This window comes from Melanerpes formicivorus, unplaced genomic scaffold, assembly GCF_026170545.1.
Source record: "Melanerpes formicivorus ecotype bairdi unplaced genomic scaffold, bMelFor1.0.p_v2 SCAF_4, whole genome shotgun sequence".
Taxonomy (NCBI): Eukaryota; Metazoa; Chordata; class Aves; order Piciformes; family Picidae; genus Melanerpes; species Melanerpes formicivorus.
In genome coordinates this window covers 16459583-16483113 of record NW_027142356.1, presented here as the reverse complement: position 1 = coordinate 16483113, position 23531 = coordinate 16459583, and the positions used below count along the sequence as shown (strand labels likewise).

Here is a 23531-nt window from a genome sequence, read left to right as displayed (position 1 = left end):
ATTTGGGTTGACTGTCCTTGTTGTGTTCCCTCCCAGCTCCTTGTGCATTCCCAGCCTCTGCTGGCAGAGCCATATGAGAAGGTGAAAAGTCCTTGACTTAGGATAAGCACAGCTTAGCACCAACGGAAGCATCAGTGTGTTATCAACATTATTTTCATCCCAAATCCAAAAGACAGCACTAAACCAGCCACTGGGAAGAAAATTAAATTTATTCCAGACAAAACTAGGACAGAGTGCATTTCCAGCATCCCAGAATACCATTGACTGCCTATTTACACCTTCAGGCATCATCTTTTTTGCCTTCTCATAACTTAATGATAACATTCTTGAAATGGTTCACCTCCGGCAAATGGATGACCTGCTTTTTGTAGCAATGGCATGGCTACACAGGCTCCAGTCTTCCTGCCTGTCAGTATGGAATCATTTCAGGCTTCTGCATTAATCCCCAAAGACAGATATAAATGAAATATTAAAATTACCTTTTGACTCCCTCTCCTGCCAGAGTTTGAAGCAGTGTATGTACATAAGGGTGAAGCGGGGGCAGCTGCTGACAGTACTACTGAAGAACTGATCAAAGGATTAATATTCATCTGCATCTCAGCTCTGTCGCAGATCACAGACCGTATCATTAACTGTGTGTCTCATCCATTTAGCCTAGTGTGAGGGCTCTGTCTGCTTGAATCAGAGTTACTAGGAGTAGTTTGTGGGACTCTGAGGAAAATTCAATTCCATCATTGTGCTAGGTAGCACTGTTTTGAAAGGCTTTGCTGAAAAATCAGTAGCAGGTTATTGTAACTCTACTTACAGTTATTTAAAATCTTTGCAGCTCAGAAATGTTCTGGAAATGGCCTTCACTAACTATTCAGTCTGATGTGGCATGAAAACAGTGACATGAGCAAAAGAGAAAACCCACTGAAAGTCCTGTTGCCATTTCCTTGCTGTGCTTTAATAGTCACTCTTCACGTTTGCCCACGTAAATCATTCAAGTGTTACAGAAATAATGCTTCAGACTGAAATACTGCTGGAGAGTCAGGAAAAAAAATGGATTCTGTTTTGGGGGTGTTTTGTGTGTGGACTTTTGCCTGTGGTGGTGATCACAATTCAACCACGTTTTTTGCCTTTTTCAAAAGTTTTCCAGATGTTGCAAGTATGTGTCTGGTGCTGTATAGTAGCATGTAGTATAGGTATCTGAATGACCTCTTTTCCTCACCTGGCATCCATAAAAAACACCCAAGCAACTATTTTACCAGCCCCCAGGGAGTGCATATGGGCAAGGAGACAAGGCAGGCCTGATGGACACAGCCCCACTGGTCCAGCAGGGTGAACGCTGCAGTGAGTACTCGGCAGGTCATCTGTCTTGGTCTGCTTCTGAGGTTGGGCTGGGTGCTGTAAGCAGTGCAAAACAAGATGTTCCTGAAGCTGTTTGTAATCCCCTATTGTGAAGTCACTTTTACACATTATGTACAAAGTTATTTTTCTGGTCTGTGATCTGCTTTAATCTGGAGTAACTACATATAATTTAGAGTTATAGAAATCAGCGTCATAGTTATAGTAATCCGGATAACTTAATCAGAATCACCTGTAACTTTTAATAGCATATTGCTAACTGGTCAGATCTGTTATCATGGTTTATCTAGGAAGCCTTCTTGGGAGTAGAAGGTCTGAACTGAAGGATTATTTTAGAAATAAGAATTTATGTTTGGGCCAGTGACTTTGTTTTAAAAGAAATTGTTTATCATCTTTAATGAAATTTTAAAATTTCTCCTTGAGTTCAAACTTTACTTATGATGCTATGATGAGTTTAAGTAAATAAAACAAAAGTATGTGCTGGAAAAAGCAGGTAGTTCTCTGGTTTACACCTCTGCATCTAAAGAGGGGAAGATAACATTGTAATTGGATAGTAATTCTGTTCAGCTGCTGTCCCCCATGAGAATATCCTTGAAGGTAGTGATGTGATTTAATGAACTGTTTTTCATTAAATTAATTAATTATTCTTTAAATTAATGCATGGAAGGTGGTGAGGAAGTTACTGTGCAACCAGGATGGACAATCTAAAGAGGTGAGACTCAGGTCTCAGTCTCATAAGACTGCTTGTGTATTGGACTCATCTCTTTACTATAACTTGCAGTGTGATATTCCAGCTCTTGTTTTGCTTCTCATTTTTGTCCTTCTGAACAGCTTCACCTAGAAGTGTTCATTTTCTTTTTGCTTTTGAGTCCTGTAAATCTTCTCTAGTAATGATTCAGATAGATTTCCCTTGGATTATGAGAGGTGATCAAGAGAAAGGGAAGATGCCTCTTTGGAGTCTTCCACTTCTACCCATCTCACTCATCTTTTCTACAGCTTCATTAATTTTCTAAATATGGGAGGGAAAGCTAAATGGATCTCGGTGTCATTACCCACATAAGAGCTCATTGCTCTTTTACATTACCATTTTTTCAGTGAAGTTTAGCAATATGTTAAGAAAAATATGCAAAATACACAAAGAAGTCATGTGATGAAATCATAGGGCAAACTTTATAAACTGAGCCTGGAATGTTTTTAGAGCTTTCTTTGTAGCTGACTCTGCAGCTGACTTTCTGGCTGTCCATTGGGGAAGAATGGGGTTTTATATATTTTTTTTTTTTAAGTCTAATTTTAAAAAATAACTGTAGTTATATAGGCACTTTTGAATTAACTTTAAGTAGCATAACTTGGTTGCTACGTGTTTCAGCATGCCGATATATTTTTAGTATTATTTGAACTGATAGGTTATATAAAAATTAAGTCTGATACCTTTTTCTGTCTTTCTCCTGCCTGTAAAAATATTTGCTTAAATACCAAAACAATGTTTACTTCTAAGCTTCAAGGGACAGAGATGGGTATAAAGGCATTTGCACCATTTTCATGTAGTGAAACAAATTGATTATTGTCTAGCACTTTCACAATCACCAACAGGCACTGCATAAGAATGCAGAGTTTAATGACTGTCCATCATGAGAAACCTGTCACATTTGGCATCCAAGTGAGGCCTTGTTGCGATTTCAGTAGAGAGACTGTTGATTATGGGGAGATGCAGGCTACAAAACTGCAAGTCAGGCTAGATTAATCCTGATCTCTGTCCTGCATAATAGTGCATTCTATGCTGGGAAGTTGCAGAGTCAGGAAAAGCTTGCGTGACTTTGTCACAACCTGACACAAGCAGCTGTTATCACTAGTGGGTACTGTTAGGTACATACGCAGCCTTGTGCCCCATTAGCATTTCTCAAGTTTGAGTTGTCCAAGGAAGATGTTACTGTAAGTCAAAGCATAATGGAATTCTGCTTTGTCTGAACACAATTGTGCCCTGGAAAAAGGAATGATTATGTTGTCAACATGAACTCAATTTGAATGGAACTGCTCAAAAAGCAAAGTATTTATCATTGTTAGTTATTTTGTGCCTTGTTTAGACTGAACATTTTAGAGATTGTTTTGTTAAAAAACATCAGGAGAATATTTAGCACCTAAAGAAATTAATGACATTTGAGTCCAGGGCCTCTTAAAGGACAGATATCTCATAATTTGGTTATCACTTCTAAAATAGTTGACTGGGTGCCAGTCAGTAGAAATGTATGAAACATGCATGAATGTATGTAGATATTTATTGTAGGTAAGATGGAGACAATGTGCATCTGCATTAAATCTACCAATGTGTGATTAATTTTGCAAACAACTCATCAGAAAGAGACAGTGAAGGAAAATTAACCTAAGAATACACTAACTAAGAGTGACAATAAAGTTATACAACAATTTAATAAAAAAATGCAAATTAGTGAAACCAGGTGATGATAGATAGGAGGAGTCTGTGCAGTAGGATACAGCTCTACAAATTCAACTTTGCACAAGGTAGCATGTAGTATGGCTGTACTGTTGTGACAGCTCTGAATTCACAGTGAACGAACTGAAGTGGTGACAGTTTTTATGGGGAGCAAGTTAACTTTAAAACAGATCTTTTCTTTACATAGTTAGTCTGTCATATATTTTCAGATGCTGCTTCTAGACACTCTTAAGGTAATGCTGTGAACATCAGGAATGCAGTGGTTTGCAAAATCTGTGTCATTATTGGGGCACAAATACATCAATGGTAAAAGTTGTTTAGAAGACTGGACACTTGTTCTTGAGGGGAAGAAAAATTAAAGCCTGTAGGCTAATGTCACAGATAAAGGTTTCACTTTTTTAATTTTGATTATTTTATAAACATGGGGATTATTTGTGGTGTTAGAATAGATCAAAGATAAAGCAGAACAGGGCCTTATTGGAATGGAATGGAATGGAATGGAATGGAATGGAATGGAATGGAATGGAATAGAATAGAATAGAATAGAATAGAATAGAATAGAATAGAATAGAATAGAATAGAATAGAATAGAATAGAATAGAATAGGTTGGATGAGACCTTCAAGATCATCGCATCCAACCCATGATCCAACACCATCTAATCAACTAAACCATGCAACCAAGCACCCCATCAAGTCTCCTCCTAAACAGTAAATGTGCAACAGTCAACACATGTAAAATTACATTTTAAAATACAGTTGGTTAAAAAGTTAAGAATATAAGACTCTGCTTTTTATTTTACTTCTTCAAAAATTCACTAAGTCTGATCCATATTCATTCCAGCTTACATCAACATCTTTTCCTATGGACAGTATAGAATCTGTCCCTCAGTTTAGCTGGAGCAACCTTTAAGTTTGTATTTGGTCATTTATTTTATTGGTCTATACCACTTCCTTGCATTTGATCAACTTGTCTTAATAGCAGTTTCTTTTGTTTCTGCATTCATTTCATGTGAGTGATGAGGTCTGCATCTTGCATTACACATACGTAGATTTTAACTTTTAGTTTTATTAAAGCCTTTTATTATCTAGGATTAGTGTCAGCTTCTGCTACTTGCTTTAAGAAGCTTTGGTGCAGTATCAGGAATCACTGCAGGGAGTACCAGGAGATGTAACCACTGAAACAAGGTATTTCAATTTATTCACTCTTCTAGGGTGTCTTTGTGTGTGGTATCACTAAGATGGAGGGGTACTCGCCTTGATTAACAAGACAGTGAAATTCACTATAAAAAGGGCACAAGCACAGCTCAAAGCTGTGCTCAGTAGGTCACCAGTCATTTCTGGGACAGCAGCAGCATGGGCCCCTTCCTCCTCATCTGTCATATCCATGACTATAAGGTCAGCAGGACCCAGCACTGACTCCCAACGCAGGCTGACATTTGCTTCAGTTTTTTGTACTATGTGCCAGTTGGTTTGGCACTGAAGGTCAGTTTGTCTAACATATTCTGCATGAGATGGACCCATCTTTTCAGCATTCATCTGTTTCTGTTCAGCAGCTCAGCAGAAAGCCTTTAATCAGGCTGGATTATACAAAGAGATGCATAGTGCAATATGCCATTCACTGGATACAATTATAATGACCACATTTCAGCTGTTCTAAGCAGGTGATCCCTATCAGTCCTTTCCAAAGTGCCCCAGTACGCTGCAGCAGCATCTCAATTCAGCAATGATCAATGCACAGTGTAGTATTTTCTTTATGTTGAATAATAGATCACACAAACCTACATCCACTTACTGACACATGACACTAAATAGGTGTGTCACTGGACATCTCCCAGTCTGGACTCGATGATCTCGAAGATCTTTTCCAACCTGGTTAATTCTATTCTAAATGTCAGCATAGCTACTACACAAGCCACCTAGCACAGGTGCTATCCTAAGTGCCTTTCTGCATGTTATCAAAGCTCCTCTTTCCTTTTCACTTCTTAACAAATTCTTTGTGTCCAGTGTATATAATCAGTCTTGCGATGTAATGATTCCAAACCTTGCTATACAGCTCATTTGTTTGCAATACACCACATTAATTTCTAATGCAGGTAACTTTATGTTCCTTTTAAGTTCATGTTATTCTTTCTGTTACTTTGAAAATTTATAGATGATCTTTTTTCCTTCTTCTCTGGCTTGTGTTGGGGCTGGTTGTTTTTTTTTTTGTAATCTCACTAAATCAAATTCTTTTTCTGTCTCAGCACAGGAATATGTGACCACTTGGGTCATTTTTGAATCAGCTGGCTTTTACTGGCAATGTTATTCTTTTAAATGTAGGCAGTGAATCTCTGCAGTACATCTCATGTGAAAGGTTTTTGTAACTATTTTTAAGTTTAGCAACCTTAGCCTTTCAGCTTTGCTGATGTTTTGTTGTCTTTGTCCTTATAAGTTTTTTAATATCAGTATTTTTCAGCCTCCTGCTGTTAACTACTTACATAATATTATGCTGCAGTACCTCAAGGCTGATTGTTTAAGTGTCAAATAGGACATTTCATTGAAAAATTACTAATACAAACATAGCTTTGTATTTGACATTTCTAGACAGAAGCCATGAAACAAGAGATAAATTCTTCTCCTTTGGGCTCAGTATAGTTCTTTTCTGTGTGAGTGATCCTATTGAATACAAAAGGACTTTTCATATCAGTTGTAATTGTAGGACCGAATTCTTGTCTTTGTAATTTGGAGACAATTTAATTTCTGTTTAGCAACAGCTTGTGGCATGAAGTGCAATACATATCCTGTGCCAAGTGGTCAGCTTAATGCTCATTCCACTCCAGTGAAAACCAAAAAGCTGTTGTGTTCGTCTTCTCCATTGCTCTTCCTGCAAAACAGCAAATGTCAGAAGGTGTGGAATAAGACTGAATGGAGTAACATTGCATGCAATTGCTGGTTTTACTTTTTTTTTTTAAGTATAAGACAGATTAGTTGGCTGCTATTCCAGACATTGTGTGGTAGTTTTGCTCATTGTAATATGTGTTCCGAACTTTGTCATGTAAGTAACAAGGGGTTTCTTTACACGGTATTCTCTCTGGAAAATCCATGGTTGTAAAGTATAATTTGTAAGTGTATATGCCAGTTATTTTGCAATTTGAAATCTGATATTTCATCTTCTATCTGATTCACCTGCAGGAACTGTCTTTTTCATACATTCACTGTGTCAACTGAAATGCTCATAATAGATATCATACCTCAGAGGATCAGAGAAATCCTGCATTTCCCCAGTGAATTCTGGGACTTCATTTCTTCTGCCATTAACAATTTAGTTATAAGCATTCTCCATGCAAGTCCATCTTTATAAAAGGACATTATGTTTTGATTATTTAGAACATGAAACATGTTTCAATTAGATTTACTTTGGTAGGAATTGAAAATGTATTGTAGTAGTCAGAATCCTCAAGGGAAGGTTTCTCATAAAATCTCCATTGAATTTATTCATGTCAGAAGAACAGTCAATATTTGAGGTATAAAAGTATTAGCATTTAATGTTTGTTACAGTGCATAGCTTTGGCAGTTAGAATTTTGCAGCTTTGTTTTACAAAGCATCTATATGCTGTCAAAAACATAATCACTAAAGGAAAATAGAATTAGCCTGTTAAAATCAGAACTCCCTAGTCATAATAAAGGTAGTTTAATATAAGATAGAGTATAAAATATTTCTATTTTTCAACAATCTTATGGAATTAAAAGGTAAAATATCTGTAATGGGTTTTGTTACCATAAATGCAGATGAGAGGATCATTTTCTAACCTTCATGTGTGAGTATTCACTAGCATCCTAATGGTGGCAAAGGCCACTCAGCTGTCTAACTTCAACTTTATGTTCTCCACTGACTTGGATAAAAGATAGCAATATAGAAAGAGAAAATATGCCAGAATGTTGTTCCATTAATTGTATGTCCTCCTTAGTAGATTTCTAACTTATGCATGGGTTTCTGTGATACCTGCCAGTCCTCACTTTGTTCCTAGATCAGTGGCAAAGGGAGAAGATTTCATTCTCCAGTTGGTTCTTCAGGGATATTACCATCTGCTTCCAAAGCTCCAAACAAACCACTGAGTAGCAATTCAATACAAAAAATGTCCTTAGATAGGAGAAATTTCCCTCATGGGCTACAGTGTTACAAGTCACATGTCCTGGGATCCAGTTTCATGACTATTCCCCAATAAGGAAGCACTGCCTGGAAGGCATCCAGGTCTCTCACATTATGTATCTGTTCTCTTGTCCACCAGCCACTCACAGGAATGTGTTTCTTCTAGCTTTGTGCTCTAAAACTCCTAAGGCAAGTATTGACTTGCACGGATTGAATTGAAGAGCTGGAATGGACTTCCTTCAGCCTGTTGTCTCCTTCCTGTTCAATGTAGATCCCTTTGTATCCCATTTCCATCATGACCTCAAGGAATCACTGAGCAACTGATCCTGAGAACTGTCAATGTATTTACTGCATTAGATAGGTGGTCTTCTTGGTAGTGGAAAAAAATCCTGCTAAGTTTATAGTACAAAATTCCTGTTCATAAATTTTAAATGCACTTTTCCTGAATATTCTCTAACAAAGTTTAAATATCCAAGATTTTTTTGTATTATCTGTGGAAAAAACTGAGTTAATTCAAGTAAATTCCACATGTTTAATTATGCAATAAATGGAAACAAGGGAAACACTGCAAACTATTTGCCTATGAGTTAAATTACCACTGTGAGACTGAGTTTAGTAGTTTTAAATGCTGCTGTAGAAAAGCAGATGTTAAACTTCCAACAGCTGCTCTGTAGCCGTCCACTTTCACCTTCTGCCTTCTAGCCAGCGCCTGTGAGACTGAGTTTTGCTAAGTTTCAAATGCGAGTTACTTCACATAGAGTACTGATACTACGTAATGTACTTTGGCAGGTTTCCAGAGCCCCTGTCTTTTACTGTTATGTGGGGTTGTTATTAATGAATAGAATTTGGTGGAAAAAAATAAAGATAAAAAGAACAAAAAAAGGAGCTTGTGCATGGCTATATAGCATGCTCTCTATCTATCAACATGTCTATCACATTGCCTTTTTCTCATCTAGAGTCCATTTTGGGGTGAATAAAGGTAAATGTTGTTTATTACAGTACCCTTTGTCTACACCTTCCATAGCTTTGTAGTTGTGGAAGCCTGATCATCCACATTCGCACAGAGGCACACACACATGGTCCAAGCATCTTCATTATTCTTTGTATTGTTTTACTCGTCCTTCAGGTCTCCTGTAATGGCTGGAGGTCTATTTGCTGTTAACCGGAAATGGTTTTGGGAGCTGGGAGGCTATGATCCAGGATTAGAAATCTGGGGAGGAGAGCAGTATGAAATCTCTTTTAAGGTAAGTCATCAAGTCACCTTATATGGTACTTCATTATGTGTGACCATGATGGTTGCATTCATACTAGCTTTTGTCTTTTAGCTAAAATTAATTTAGTACAATACTACTTTTTCTTAGGAATTCCACTAATTTCACATATAATTATGCCTTTCAGTAGCAGTGAATCACTAGATCTGCTCAGCTGCTATAAGCTGTTACCTATAGGCCAGCTTTTCAAAATCAGATGATAGTTTAATTGCATCTGAATTGTTGTAATCACAAAATATATGGGGAGTTTTGAAGTGCTTGGATTATGTACAACCAGCCATGGTGTATATTCATATCCTCTGTGTGGACAGTTACTTGGCTTTTACATGTTGAGTTGAAAATCCTGTTACTTCCCACATGCAAAATAAGTATTTGCATTAGTGTGATGGGGGCTAACGTGTTTAATTTGAAAACTGAGTTTATTGACTTCCACTACACCCAAAGACATAAGAACTTTGCCTCCTGTCCTCTACATGCAAAGATTTTCAGTGACTTGATAGGATTTAATGACATAAATTAATTGATTCAAGCATATTTGGATAAAGCTTGGAACTGAAATTAGAATTTAGCTTCAGGATCTTTCCAACCTACTTCCAAACCGTGACAGTGTAAAGCCTAGCAAATAAATTCAGAATGTCAGCCATGACTAATATATATCTTTCTGAATCTAAGTTTCAACAGTGATTAAAGCAAGAGAGCTGAGGCCATTCTGTTGAATGAAACATACAGCATGGTGCAGCACTGGTCTGCCAGGCTGTCTTTACCAGAGTTACCAAAACCAGCAAAATGGTTTGTATGAACTGTGCTATTCTTGTGTTTCTCCAAATCATTTTTATACTCCAGCAAAATAAAATAAGGCAGGGGAAATCTAATAGCTAGACAGTGTATTTAGAATATATTGATTTACCTTCTGTCCATTTAGGTTGTTTCAGAGGCACATGTAAGTAGTCAATAGTGGGTGTCACAATGGTTTCTGACAGGTCACCCATGATTTTATTATTCTATTTCAAATACCCCTTTTAATCATCATCACAAAGGATACACTTGCGATGCTCGCCAGTCCTTGTATAGAAACCATGGTAACAGCACTGGAAATTGAGATATTAGATTGTCCCAGTGTGCTTTGCTCAAGTGTTAGGATTTTTTTTTGGAGGCAACTGTGTCATAGTGAGTCACATTTTGGTCATGTCTTCGTTAATGCTACGCTGACCTTAGGGTCCCTGTCCTTTCTTACTAGTGTTAAAATAATTAAAATACTCTTTAGAAAGTATTGCCGAATAGGAACAACTTCCTATTGGAAGAATTTAAGACATGTAAGTTTTAAAAAGAAGACTGTTGTTTGGTTTAGAATGGCAAAAAATGGGAGAAAAATTGTGGAGGTGGAAGAGAGAAACACAAAAGACTGAGGCTTATTATTATCAGAATCACCAATATCAGCCTGGGAGAGGTTTCTGCTTCAAGTGTAGCTATAGATTCACTCATCTGAAAATTACTGAAAGATGGACAAGTTTGCCATATAGTTTAATTTACCAGCTTTATTCACAAAACTTGGGAAGGTGGTGGACTTGCCATCTCTCTGTTATTCACACGGTTGGTCAAACTACCAGATGGTTCAGTTTCCTTGGCTGCATGAGTAGGTCTGGAACAACAGTTTACCTTTTCTTAGAGTATCTTAGCTCAAATTCTCCAGTCAACAGGTAGTTAACTATTCTGACACACTTCTTCTTTGATTCAACTGATTCTTAGATATTTTTGTAAAATGTCTGGCATTCGTTAAGAAGCTGCAAAAACAAGCAGTTTGGGAGGGGTTCAAGAGGGGATTGGACGTGGCACTTGGTGCCATGGTTTAGTCATGAGGTCTGTGGTGACAGCTTGGACTTGGTGATCTTTGAGGTCTCTTCCAACCTTGGTGATTCTCTGATTCTGTGATTCTGTAGTTGTTGGAAGTTTGTATTTAGAGAGCTTTATCAGACCAACCTTTAGTCTGAAAGGCAGACACAATGTTCCTGTTACGTTCTTTGTATATCTTGGGTTTAACTTTGAGATTCATTTGTACAAAAGATGAAATACTGTTGGGTGCTGGGCCAGCACAGAGAGAACACACGGAGACACCTCGGACCTTTTCATCAACCACCGCTAGCCCCTTTATTGAATAATACACATCGTAGCTTAAAGACCTTTCTCTCCCCACACTCCCATCCTCTTTCCCAGGACAAGGAAAGTTTTGTTGTTCACAGCTGTGCGTTTTTCCAGTACTGCTTACCTTTCAAGTTAAGGGGAGGATATTCAGGCCTGACTTCAAGGCTACACTTAATTGGCCTCACAGTACACAGCAAAATATAAGGGCAAACAACTAAACATTCTATATATCAATCTGCTATAAACAGAGACCATTCTGATGACACAGACTTCTCAGTGTCCCACTGGGGATTCTCGTGGTTAATTCAAATACAGTGATGCAGTTATGGAGGGATACATGCCAGAGCAAGAGCTGTCATGTGCTCCCTGAAATGAAATAGTGTCTGTTTCATCTTGAACTTGCTGCCCTGCTCTGTGAGCTGGAGTGAAGACTGTTTGCAGATAATTTCTGGCCTTCAGTGATGCATTTTAAACTCTAAGGACTGACAGCCTACTGTAACCATTCTGCTTAACATTGTAACAGTAGGTCCAGGTACTATAGAATCCAAATAAGCAGTGGCATGTCTTTAATTAAGCACCACTAATGTTCTGCTGCAGTGGAAAGCTTACAGGTATATTCAAGGAGGTTTTTCACAAATACATGTATCTCATAACATGTTTATATCTCCAAATTCAGTGGTGGCTTACATGGAAGAATGTTTCAGAAATAGTATATGTTTTATATTCTCTGACCTATTTTTATTGGAGGAGGAATTTCCTATATGCTGGAATGTAATCTTTGACTGCACTTCACAAACCCCAGACATGGAATGAATTAAAGTCTGGATCAAGGGCCATCATGCAAGCTCAAAGAAATCACTAATAATAGCAAAGCCATATTGCTTTATGAGTTCAAGGACTGATTAAAAATTGAATTAGCAGAACCAGTGATTGTCTGCAGAGTCAGAGGGAGTTCCTGACAAGAATAGGTCAAACCAGATCTAGGAAAGGTACTCAGGCTGGGAAGCTTGGAGGGAAAGTGTTAGTTTTGAAGTTTCTGGCTGTTTCACTAGATGGGACTTGGGGTGACAGACACCAAGCTTCAGTGCAGAGCACAGACATAATAAAAAGTCCCTTTTGGAGTGGAAGGTTGCGTTATCTCGTTGTATAGGAACAGAAGGCAGGGGGTGTGAGCAAAAAAATAGATGTTTATGTGTGTTTGGGAGGGAAGGATGTTCAATGGAAAAAGGTGCCACAGAGAGTGAGTCTGTAGTGAATCTGAATTTACTGCATCATAATTCAATGTTTCTCCAAAATACAGTGGGCTTTGTAATGCTTCTATGACATTTGGAATTGTGCCACAGCATGAAAGGAAATCTACTCCGTCTTCAGGCATGACTATTCCAGGTGCTGAGTTGTCAGAAACACAGACAGGTTTAAAAAAAAAAAAGCTGCTGCTTAAAAATTTGTCTGACCCTTATTTTCCTTGACTACAAAACTCAACATATTTTCTCTTTTGATCTTTTTCTGCTTGCTAACATTACTGCAGAAGACAGCAGCAGGCATAACACTGAGTGCCATGCTGATTGATGTTTGCAAATCAGAGCACACACATGCACAGTCAGTGAATGATAAGGCAGCCACAGCCTAAGTGTCAAAATACTGACATCTTCATTAAACAGTTTCCTAGATTAATTTTTACATAAGAATTCATGTGAATCATGTGCAGCATTTTTTGTCAACATAACCTCGAGATCAGATTTTTAATTAAAACGATGTATGGTACCTTGCTGACCATATTGTTCAGCATGTGTTAGGCTTGTGAAAGCTGGAAAAGCACTGGAACTGACCTGATTAATAGCATCTCTTTCTCCATAAGCAGGGAACCCACTATTTAGGAAATCCAAAATTTAAATGTTAGGCACAGTTTATGTAGTAATCTCCAAAATATAGAGCAGTGAAAGATAGTGGGAAGATAGTAATTTCCTGTGTTTGCTGAAGATCCTTATGGTGGGTCAACCCTGGACAAGAGATGCCCACCGTTTGGACTGGATACCAGATTCCCACCAAAGCTGCTCTGTCACTCTTCTACTCAACTGGACAAGGGAATGAAAATATAACAAAAGGCTCATGGATCAAGACAAGGAATGGGAGCTCACTCAGCAGATACTGTCATGGGCAAAAGGGGCTGAATTTGGGGGAAAGAATAATGTATTACAATTCAAACCAGAGTAGAGTAATGAGAAAATACAAATGTTAAAAACACCCTACTCCCACTCCTCCCTTTTTCCTGGGCTTAACTTTACTCCTGATTTGTCTGCCTCCTTTCCCCAGTGGCACAGAGGGAAGGAGAAGGAATAGCAGTTGCAGTCTTTTCATCACCCACGGCATCTGCCACTCCTTCCTCTTCATAGGTGTTATGATCATAAGGAGGCTATTAATATTCAATAGGAGGGATGGTTACTAAAAATATTAATAACTTTATTAATAAAAGTATTAATAACTTTGTTAATAATTTTTAAAATCCTGCAGAAAATATTAGTAAAACCTATTTACTGGTTCAAAATATTCGGTTGGGGAACAGATATCTCACCAGCAGGAACAAGTAACAATTTAAACAATACGAGCAAAAATCCAGAAACAACAAACAGCACTTTAAACTGTAAAGGAAAAAAAGGGAACATCAGCAACAGAGTCAGAGATTGCCCAAAAGGTGGGAGGGAACTCTAGAATTCTCTAGGGCAACAGACCTTTAAGAGATGTTTATACAAATCAGATTTCAGAATTACTTACTGATCATGGTACCCTAGTGGCACACGTGGGGATTTAAACTAAACCAAAATGGCATCGACCACGTGAAAGCTGCAGGAGCACAGTTTCACTTTCTGTTGGCATCTGCAGCTTGTCACTGAGGTACATTCAGGATTTATCCCTGGAGGCTTTGTAGCTGGAAGCTTTGTAGCAAAGAGTTTGCTGCTGAGGCTTACAGGGTTTGTTGACTTCATAGCTTTGCCTGTTTGGAGAGGTTCTTTAGCTTCAATCTTCGCAGCAGTGCTTGTTGCTTCTTCCAATAAAACTGTCCCAGGGACTCAGCTCCCCCTGGGGTTCACCTCTCGGCCTGGTAAAACACGTATGTCTGCGCCTGGGCTTTACAACGCTATACTGCAAGGGGTCTTGCAGACCTGTCTGGGTAAACTGAAGCACAGCTCAGATTCCAAGTGAGGACTGTGATTTCTCCCAGAGCTTAGACAATTGCAAGGCAAGGCTCTGGCTCTTTGGGCTGGTATTTGAAGATTTCCTGAGACAATGATGGCCAGTGACAACAAAGACTGAGAGATAAAAACCTCACACTGTAACCAATAAAATGAGTTTTCTCCAAACATGGCCAAAGGCACACACACCTGGCCCACTTGGACTCCGGGACATGTTCAGACAAGCCTGGGCAACGTGGGCATTTTCCTGAAAAACCAGACCTGCTGGCTTCTGCCCCATTGTCTGGTTCAGATCATTCCGTGGCTTTTTGTTCCCTTCAGGACAATAGGGAAGACTCCTTACACTGTTACCCTGTTTCAGCACAGGTTCCTCCCACACAAGACACTTATTCATAAACTGCTCCAGCATGGGTATCTTCTGTGGCATGGAGTCCCTCAGGAACAGACTGCTTCACCATGGAGTCACAAATCCTGCCAGCAAACCTGATTGCAGGTGCAGAGGGTTTTTTGTTCCCTTCTTAAATACATTATCACAGGGGTGCTACCTCTATTGCTGATGGTCTTAGCCTTGGCCAGTGGTGGGACTGTCCTGGACCTGGTTGTCATTGACTCTCTCAGACACATGAGAAGCTTCTCACAGAAGCACCTCTGTAGGCCCATGGCTACCAAAGCCTTGCCACATAAACCCAGTACAGTCCTCTACACTGTCCTTAGGCATCATAAATCATACCTTAACAAAACTGCTCATGGTGGTACCCTAGCTGCTTTGTAGATAGTCATCTGTATCTAGAGTTATTGTATTCTTTTGCATGCTGACGTTTCTTCCAGAGTCTCTTCATCCCTGTTCTGCAACACACACCTCCAAGTTCACTGTTCCCTTTTCTTTATCATCATTATCATCACCATTACTAATTCCCTCCACTGCTGGCAATCTTCACAGGAAATACGGAGCAAGGGAACATTACCACTTGTCACTGCAGCTGTAATCTATATGGAGGTGCAGGCAAGTATTGTTGAAATACCCACAGTCATCACTTCACATTTTCCACAGTAAGATTGTAATATCCCTGACGGGAAATCCAACTGCACCACAAGTAATTGGTTTTTCTGTTTGTGAATCCATTGACTGCAGATTTGCAGTCAGTGGTCATCATTTTCAGTATTTCCTGCATTTAGCTGAGCATTCTTACTATATGGAAAAGTTTACAGGAAAGTATTCTTCTTCACCCTTTTCTACAATCCACTAAATCTGTTCTGTTGTCTTATATTCCAGGAAGATTGACTGAAAAATCCCATGAAGTGTTTATATTCTTATTTTCTACAACTTTTCTGGCTCCTGTGGGTAGCCCACCCCATTTTCACAATGCTGAGAGCACCAATGCTGACAGCTTTGCGTAGCATACTTTATATTCCTTTTCTGCCAGTTTACTGTTTGTTGGGTTTATTATCCATTTCACTGTCTCTCACTGTTGTCTGTCTTGTAACTGATTCTCAGCAGCAGTATATTTCTCAATTAGTTTTGAAGCTTGATCCAAAATCCATTCAGCCTCCCCTTGGTCTTTTACATAATTTGCTGTATGTTTGTATTCCTGTTCCACAGCACCACATCCTTCACTGCTCAAAAATCATGAGTCTCTTACTTGCAGTAATTGTGATTGCAGCGTAGCATATGGATTGGAGTCTCATTCTCACATGCACGGTGTTTACATTTTCCAGATAGTCCCTAGGCTGGATCGCTCATAAACTAGAGAGATGAGGCAGGGGGAGAAAAACCCACAAGAGCAAGCAGAAATCAATTTTAAAGACAAGAAGGAAGTGCGTGGAAAAAAAAAAGAGTGATTCACCCCAAGTCCCACAGAGCTGTAGAATGGAGCCAAAAAAAAAGCAACGCATCTGTGACATCCAAGCTCCAGTCAGGAACAAAGCCAAATAACCACAGCTTAATCTGTTTTAAAGCTTGTGTTAATGCTTGCCTTTTGCTTTCAACCATCCCTGTAAAGTGTTTTACAATGTTCTGTTGGAAGGAGCTATATAAGTTGTGATATACTATATAGTTGACACATAAATTACTCTTCTTTTGATCTTTCCAAGCTGAAACTGCATTGTTTTGGTTTTGTCTTTGGTTTTTATACCTCAGCTGCAGACCAGATTCATTGCTTTTGTAAAAAAGAGACATTAGCGATCTTGAGAGTTTCATAGCTTGCTTCTTAGGTAAACAGGCATCGGTGTTGTGGTATCATTTTCCCAGATGTCTCACACCACCTGAATTCCTTTCATGGTGCACTGGAGGTCTGCAATGTTTAACATGGAAGTCATTCTACAATTTTTTGCATTTAGCATGTGACATAAAAATCCACACTTTAAAGGCAAAGTTACAGACTTGATCTTCCCAGGAAAGTATAAAAAAAAATGTTTTACAATCATCCTGAAGCTGAAAGATAAACAGGAACATCTGCTAAATGTCCTTCAAGGCATCCCAAGATTCATTTCAATTACCCTGCACAGTGCACCTCAGGTGCAGAGCAGCATTTTCAACTTTTATATCTATCGAGTATAAGCCTAACACAAACTGTTATTTCCTCCCATTTGTTATTTCCTAGCATATCTGACAGGGTGGTTTCTTTCCAATTCCTTTTCTCCTTTTTTAAAAACAAACAAACAAACCAACACCCCCCCCCCCCCCAATATTCTAGTGCTTTACAGGAAATGCGATACATGTCTCCTTCAGCTCTCGTTCTTTAAGGTAATACTGAACTACATATTTTTGCTTTCTTGTCTTAAATTTGTCATGTGCCTGACCTTTGAGTCAAACTGCAGTGCTGTCCACTCTTCAAAGGCTAAGAAACCTTGGTTAATCCCAGTAATATCTTGTCTAGCCCTTGAAATAATAACTTGATTTAAAACCCCCAAACAAACAGTAAAGATAGATATGCACTGTCGTTGGCACACTGGCTTGTTTGAAGGCAACTAAAAATGTGCAACTGCTGTAACATAGAAATTAAGTATTGGTAGAAAGGTGAATAACTTTATTTTATTTTATTTTATTTTGTGATAGCAGTACCAAAATTGTTTTAACAACACCATTTTGATTATTTTTGTAAACAGGTGTTTTAGCATCTTTTCCAGTTAATTGAGTGACATGTGGTTAAACAGGTGATGATTTCAAGGATTTATTTAAGAAAAAAAGCTTATAAAATGTTTTTGAAAGGAAAATAATGAACCTGTCCCATCCCCATGATGGCACTGCAAGCCTGTTTTGGCATGGGTCTCTATTTCCAACCTATCAGTACATTTCCTCCCTGAAAAGGACTGTGCTCTCTAGGAGCAGATGGGATATCCTCACCTCAGAAACAGATACTTAAATACTCTTGATTCCATAATGTATGTGCTTCTGTTTGGCAGAGTGATTCCCAGGACAGCTGCATTTATTACCCTGTGCCACTAAACCACAAAATATGTCTCCTTTCCTGAGATGCTAGGATGCACCAGAAATACCTACCCAGACCTCCTATGCCTTAGTTAACTCTGTGATGGGAGCTGGGAAGTAGCCGCTTCCTGAGTAGCTCTCAGTTTTACTCAACTGCATGAGGGTACCCATGGAATTTCAGGACAAAGCCCAGCACATGATCCTGCCCCACTTTCAGTGGTTTCAGATATTCCTTTAACATTTATGCCAGCATATTTAGGTTTTTCTTGCAAGGAGGTGTAAATCCTCAATCATTTCATTACCAGATCTTAGCTAGATGCCGTAGCTAACAGCTAAGGATATGTAAGAGCTAACACAGACCCATAAAAAGCAGCTTCCTAAGTCACTTTGCAGCTTAAGCCTTCAGTCTAAACCTCATCATCTTTCACAGTATGAATAGCTGTTGCTGGTTTACTTTCAGGGTCTGAATTCCAGCATACTGCTCTCCAGAATACTGCTCTCAGCAAGAGCTGTAAGTGACGTTCAAGCATTAAGTTATCTCATATTGCAATGTTTAGCATCTGCATGTTCAGATTACTAAAATTTAGTCCCAGGCTCACAGCCACACTGCCAGGACCAAGCCCACCATAGTACAAACAGACAAGCAGAGCAAAAGAGGCCAAACTCTTTCCCATTTTCACTGCTGTTTTAAATGAATAGAATTAATTCTGTTTTCCTGCGATTTCAAAATGCCAGTAGCTATAACCAGCTGCTGGGCAGGACAAAAGACACAGAGTAAGAAATGTATGGTAAAAAATTACAGAGATGCATATTATTCTCTGCAGGCTTCATGCAGAATGTCAAGTATTTGTCATCACATCATATTTTCTGATACCTTTTTTTAAGTATCTGATTACTGCTGTTTTAATTCAGAGCATATCCATTTTTTGAATAATTCCTTTCTGTATGGAAGTTATTGGTGAAACTTTCAGTTGTCTGTGTTCTACTTTGCTTTAGCCTCAGTCACAAACTTATTTCACATTTCACTCCAGCGGGCATGAAATAAAGGTTAAATTGCTTCATATGTGTAATGCATGGACCTAAATTCTCATCCAGATTCATGAAGATGTTTCATGAAGCATAGAATCATAGAATGATAGAGGTTGGAAGGGACCTCTTGACATCATCTAGTCCAGCTCCCCTGCTAACACAGCTTTGCCTAGATCAGGTTGCACAGGAATATACACAGATGGGTTTTAAAAATCTCTGATAAGGAGACTCCACAACCTCTCTTGGCAGGTTGTTCCAGTACTCTAGCACCCTTAAAGTAAAGTTTATCCTTGAGTTCAAGTGAAAACTCCCATCTTCCAGTTAGTATCCAGATGAATCCAGTTGCCTCTTATCCTGTCATTGGCCACTGCTGAGAAGAGCCCAGCCGCATCCTCATGACCTCCACCTTTCAGATACTTACATGCTTTTATAAGTTATGCAGGCTAAAGAGCCTCAGGTCTCTGAGGCTCTTCTGATAAAAGAGATGCTTCAGTACCCTAATTATCCTCATGACCCTCCATTGAACTCTATCCAGCAGTTCTCCCTCCCTGTTGAACTTAGGAGCCCAGAACTGGACACAATGTCTCTTTTTTCTTTCTATGTTTCTTTATGCATGTTCACATAAAGAGACAGAAAGGACAAGTCCTCTTTCTTTCTTGGCTTTGGTGTGGTTTTCTTTTAAAATGGATGGGAGGGAGTTGGGGGTTGTTTTGTTCTCAGTCTAAAGGCTGAAAGCTGAGACCGCCAGTGTCCCCTACTTGAAGTATTTAGCTATTCCTTTCTAAAGTTTTGGCTGAGTTTTGGTTGTTCAGACCTCAAGCATCAAACCTGTGTACTCCAGATGATTCCATCTGCTTCATTGTTTTATTGAAGTATTCATGATGAAATGTGGTGGCATGCCTTTCCTCCTCTGCCTACATAAATTTGATTGGAAGGGAATTTATTTTTATTCCTTTTTCTTTACAAAATGAAGGGCATCTTTATAACATGTAGAGCATCTCAATATTTGAGCTCTTTATTCGCTGTTCAGAAGATAAGCCGGGTGATTTGGGAGGAGGGGGGAGCCTTTACTTCCAATTGATGGCTGGTTTTACTTACTATCACAAAGGCACCCACAAAACAGACAGCAACAGCCACCCCAAAATGTGGATTTATTGTAAACACAATTCCATTATATTAATTTTGACACAATTATATTAAAAGATCAGATGTCAGTACGGAATATACTACTAAATAACCAGTTAAGCTTTGACCTTAAGATGTAAGGAATATTCTTCCTGGAAAGCCAAACAAAAATGTGCAAACACTCAGTCGTGAAGGGGAAACCTCCCACTCAAGGGTGCTCAAAACACACACTGACTAAAGGGAGAGTTAGAACTCCTTAGATGACTTGCTATTCTAAGGGGAGAGGATCCGACTGGAAGGACACTTGCTTTGAGGAGACCAGCTCAAGATGGCTCCGTAGGAGGACTCCATGTATACCCTGAGTTGAGGGTGTACTGTGGTCATTTCAAATTAGCTCGAGGATCAAGCCCACAGAACCATACAAAAGCAGGGTAAAAGCCTGGGCACCAAGTCACAAGTTAATGTCTAAGAAGCACCAAGATGATCTTTATCAGCCTTTAGCAAGCAGCAAGCCTCAGTCCTTCATCAGTTGTCTGCCAGGTTTTTGTGCTTATGTTAGGCTGTACCTGCCACACTCACATAGCCTTCTTTTGAAGTTTGATCCTGTTTATTTTAAACAGCAGACACAGTGTTATCTTGATTGTGTTGCAGGAGGACCACCGGTGGATATTCTAATTATGTTTTATGATCTTGTTTTGATCATACTTTGCCTTTGCACAGTGAGTTTTGAATTAGGCGAGTCTTCCATGTTACCTAATCCCAGCTCTCAGCATAACAGAGAAGGCCACCACTATGACACTGGGAGGGGTCGATACAGAATGACATGCCATTTTAACATACCCATCACTTAAAGTACCTTTTTTGCCTCATTTGTTTCCAGAAATCATTCTTTCACTTTCTTTCTGTTTGCTTTCCAGGTGTGGATGTGTGGAGGTGGCATGTTTGATGTTCCGTGCTCTCGAGTTGGGCATATCTACAGGAAGTACGTCCCATATAAAGTCCCTTCTGGAACCAGCCTAGCACGGGTGAGTGATCAGATCTTGTTGGGTTTTGGTTTTGTTCATCATCAGTCTCTTCATTCCCTGTGAACTAGTTTCCAGTAAACCACTGAAATGAAAACTGAATGTTGCTTTGTTTTTCTGAAATGAGATGTGCAATTGCTTCAGTTATGTTGCTTTTCAGAGGCAGGATTGCCAAGAATAAAATTAAAGCTTAAAAATACAGGCTTAGGCATCTCAGCACAGAAGCACGTTTCATGCTGATTCAAAGGAAACTAGAAATAACCCAGTGCTTATGGTTCTCAAATTGCACAGTGTTGTCAGTCGTAGTTTTTTCAGGGGGGACCAATTTGACTGCACATTTTCTTATCAGTCAGCAGAACAGACAAAATCTTGTGGAAAGGACATTTTCTGGGGCAGAAGGACTGAGTAACAACTACTTGAGTGACTGGCTAATTATTGTGTAAAATGTGGTTGTGGAATACAGCCAGCTTGAAGCTATGTGAGTGAGAAATTACAAGACTCCTAGACATTTCTCAAAGAGTACTGAACACGTCTGTATCCATGAGGGATGTTTTGCTTGAGAGATGATGTTCTGTAACTTTCTGGAGATGTCAAAAGATGGGAGACAAAGGGCACAGATGTAGCCTCCAGGGAGATACTAGGGTTTACTCATGCTTGAGTTTAATCTTTTCTGGTTTAGAGGGTGCTGGGTTCTTGGTTTGGTTTTTTTTTCAATAAAATGGCATTACTGTTAAAGTTTGCATATTGCCATAGGGTAGTATTTTTCATGAATCATATTTTTGCTTCATGTGGTACAAAGAACATATTTCTTGCTTTAAGGGGGAGATATTCTTGGTTTCAGCACCATGGGACAAAGTTTGCTGTAGTAACTGCAGCAGAGGAAAGAGGCTACCTGTGTTGCCTGCCTAAGAGCTGACTGGAAAGAGAGAAGGATTTGCCTTAAAAGAGTATCAGAGTAGACAGTGCCACGCACAATGTAGTAATAGGATTAGTAGGGCATTTGTGGTGATGACAAAAACTGTATTGACTAAATCATGAAATTAAAATCTTTCCCCAGTATAACTTTGTGTAATGTCAGAGTTTCCCCATCCATTTTTTTGCAGTGGCTGAAATAAACTGCTTTGTCTATGATAGCCCCTGCAAAAATCACATGTAACTTGAAATAAGAAATCCAAATCTCAGTCTCTGTTCTTCTCTACTACAGCACAAAGAATCTCATTAGAGAATATGTTGTCTTGTGCATTACATGTGGGAGCAAAATACAAGTGTTGCTACATACAACTCAGCTCTGAACTAGCTTTCATGGAAGCATTTTGTGTACTTAGAGCTTGATTTCAATACATCACTTATGAAATATTATGAAAACCCATTCATAGTTAGAAAAATTAAATATCACCCCATGCATAGTGACTATCCTATAGAGTGTGCTGATAGGGTGTGTCTTATCCTTTCCATTCAAATAATGGATAGTCTCTTCTGTGTTGTGGGTGTCCAAAACATGACACTTAGGTAAATTTCTGGCATATATTTATCACTGACAAAAAAATTTGCATTCTCAACTTCCCAGCTTCTTTCCAGTACAATATTCAAAACAAAAGCATTGATATTAGAGTACATTATATTAAGGCTGCTAAGAGCACAGGATCTGCAGTTTTAGTGTTTGATGCTGTCTTAATAAATAGCCCAGAAAGAGAGATGTGTGTGTCATATTAAGACTAAAAATATTCTTTCTCTCATCCAAGCCAGAAAAGGAAAAGCAAGGACACAGTCATCCTCAGTCTTTTTGATACAGATCTCTTGTATTCCAAATGGACTGCTCCAAATGGAGCTGTTCGCCAAAATAATACTAAGTGAATATGCACAAAAGTGGCCTATTTCAACTATTTTTGCATTATCCTTCAAATAATATAGTATAGTATAGTATAGTATCCAAATATTATAGTCTACCCCTTATGAGTATTTTAGTTAAAACATCCCTCTGGTTCAAGAATATAATGAAAAGCACATTCAAGAATAACTGGAAGTATTATCCCTTCTGCCAATAGCAATACTTTTCACTACTAAGTAGTTTGCGCCACTGATTCTACTAAATCCTAAATGTAAGGGAGGATGGTGGAGTTGCAGTTCAGAAAGGAATGAGCCATAGGAAGCCCAGCTGTGATTGTAAATATCATTGCAAGTGTCCCTTCATTAATTATGGGAGAATTTCCCCTTGTGTGTGTGGATACTGTGTTAAAGAATGGCAGATTTTCCCATCTTGTCCAACAGCAGCAGCACAAAGGATATGGAGATTTGAGTTAGAAAGAGGACAGAGCTTCTAGACAAATTCAGGCATAGACCTGATCATACCACAGGTTTCCTTTCAAGCTGTTTCAGCTTATGTTAGCTCTTAACAAATAAT

At 38.9% G+C, this 23531-nt stretch overlaps 1 protein-coding gene across 3 annotated transcripts in view; it reads left to right on the top strand.

Annotated features, from left to right (window-relative positions):
* GALNTL6 (polypeptide N-acetylgalactosaminyltransferase like 6) overlaps window positions 1-23531 on the top strand; it is a 440839-nt gene that overhangs the window by 374370 nt on the left and 42938 nt on the right. For all 3 annotated transcript variants that reach the window (XM_068137080.1, XM_068137081.1, XM_068137082.1), the window contains exons 7-8: window positions 9053-9170; window positions 21026-21133. In XM_068137080.1, the coding sequence (XP_067993181.1) occupies window positions 9053-9170; window positions 21026-21133 (226 nt within the window). The remainder of the gene's footprint in view (window positions 1-9052; window positions 9171-21025; window positions 21134-23531) is intronic.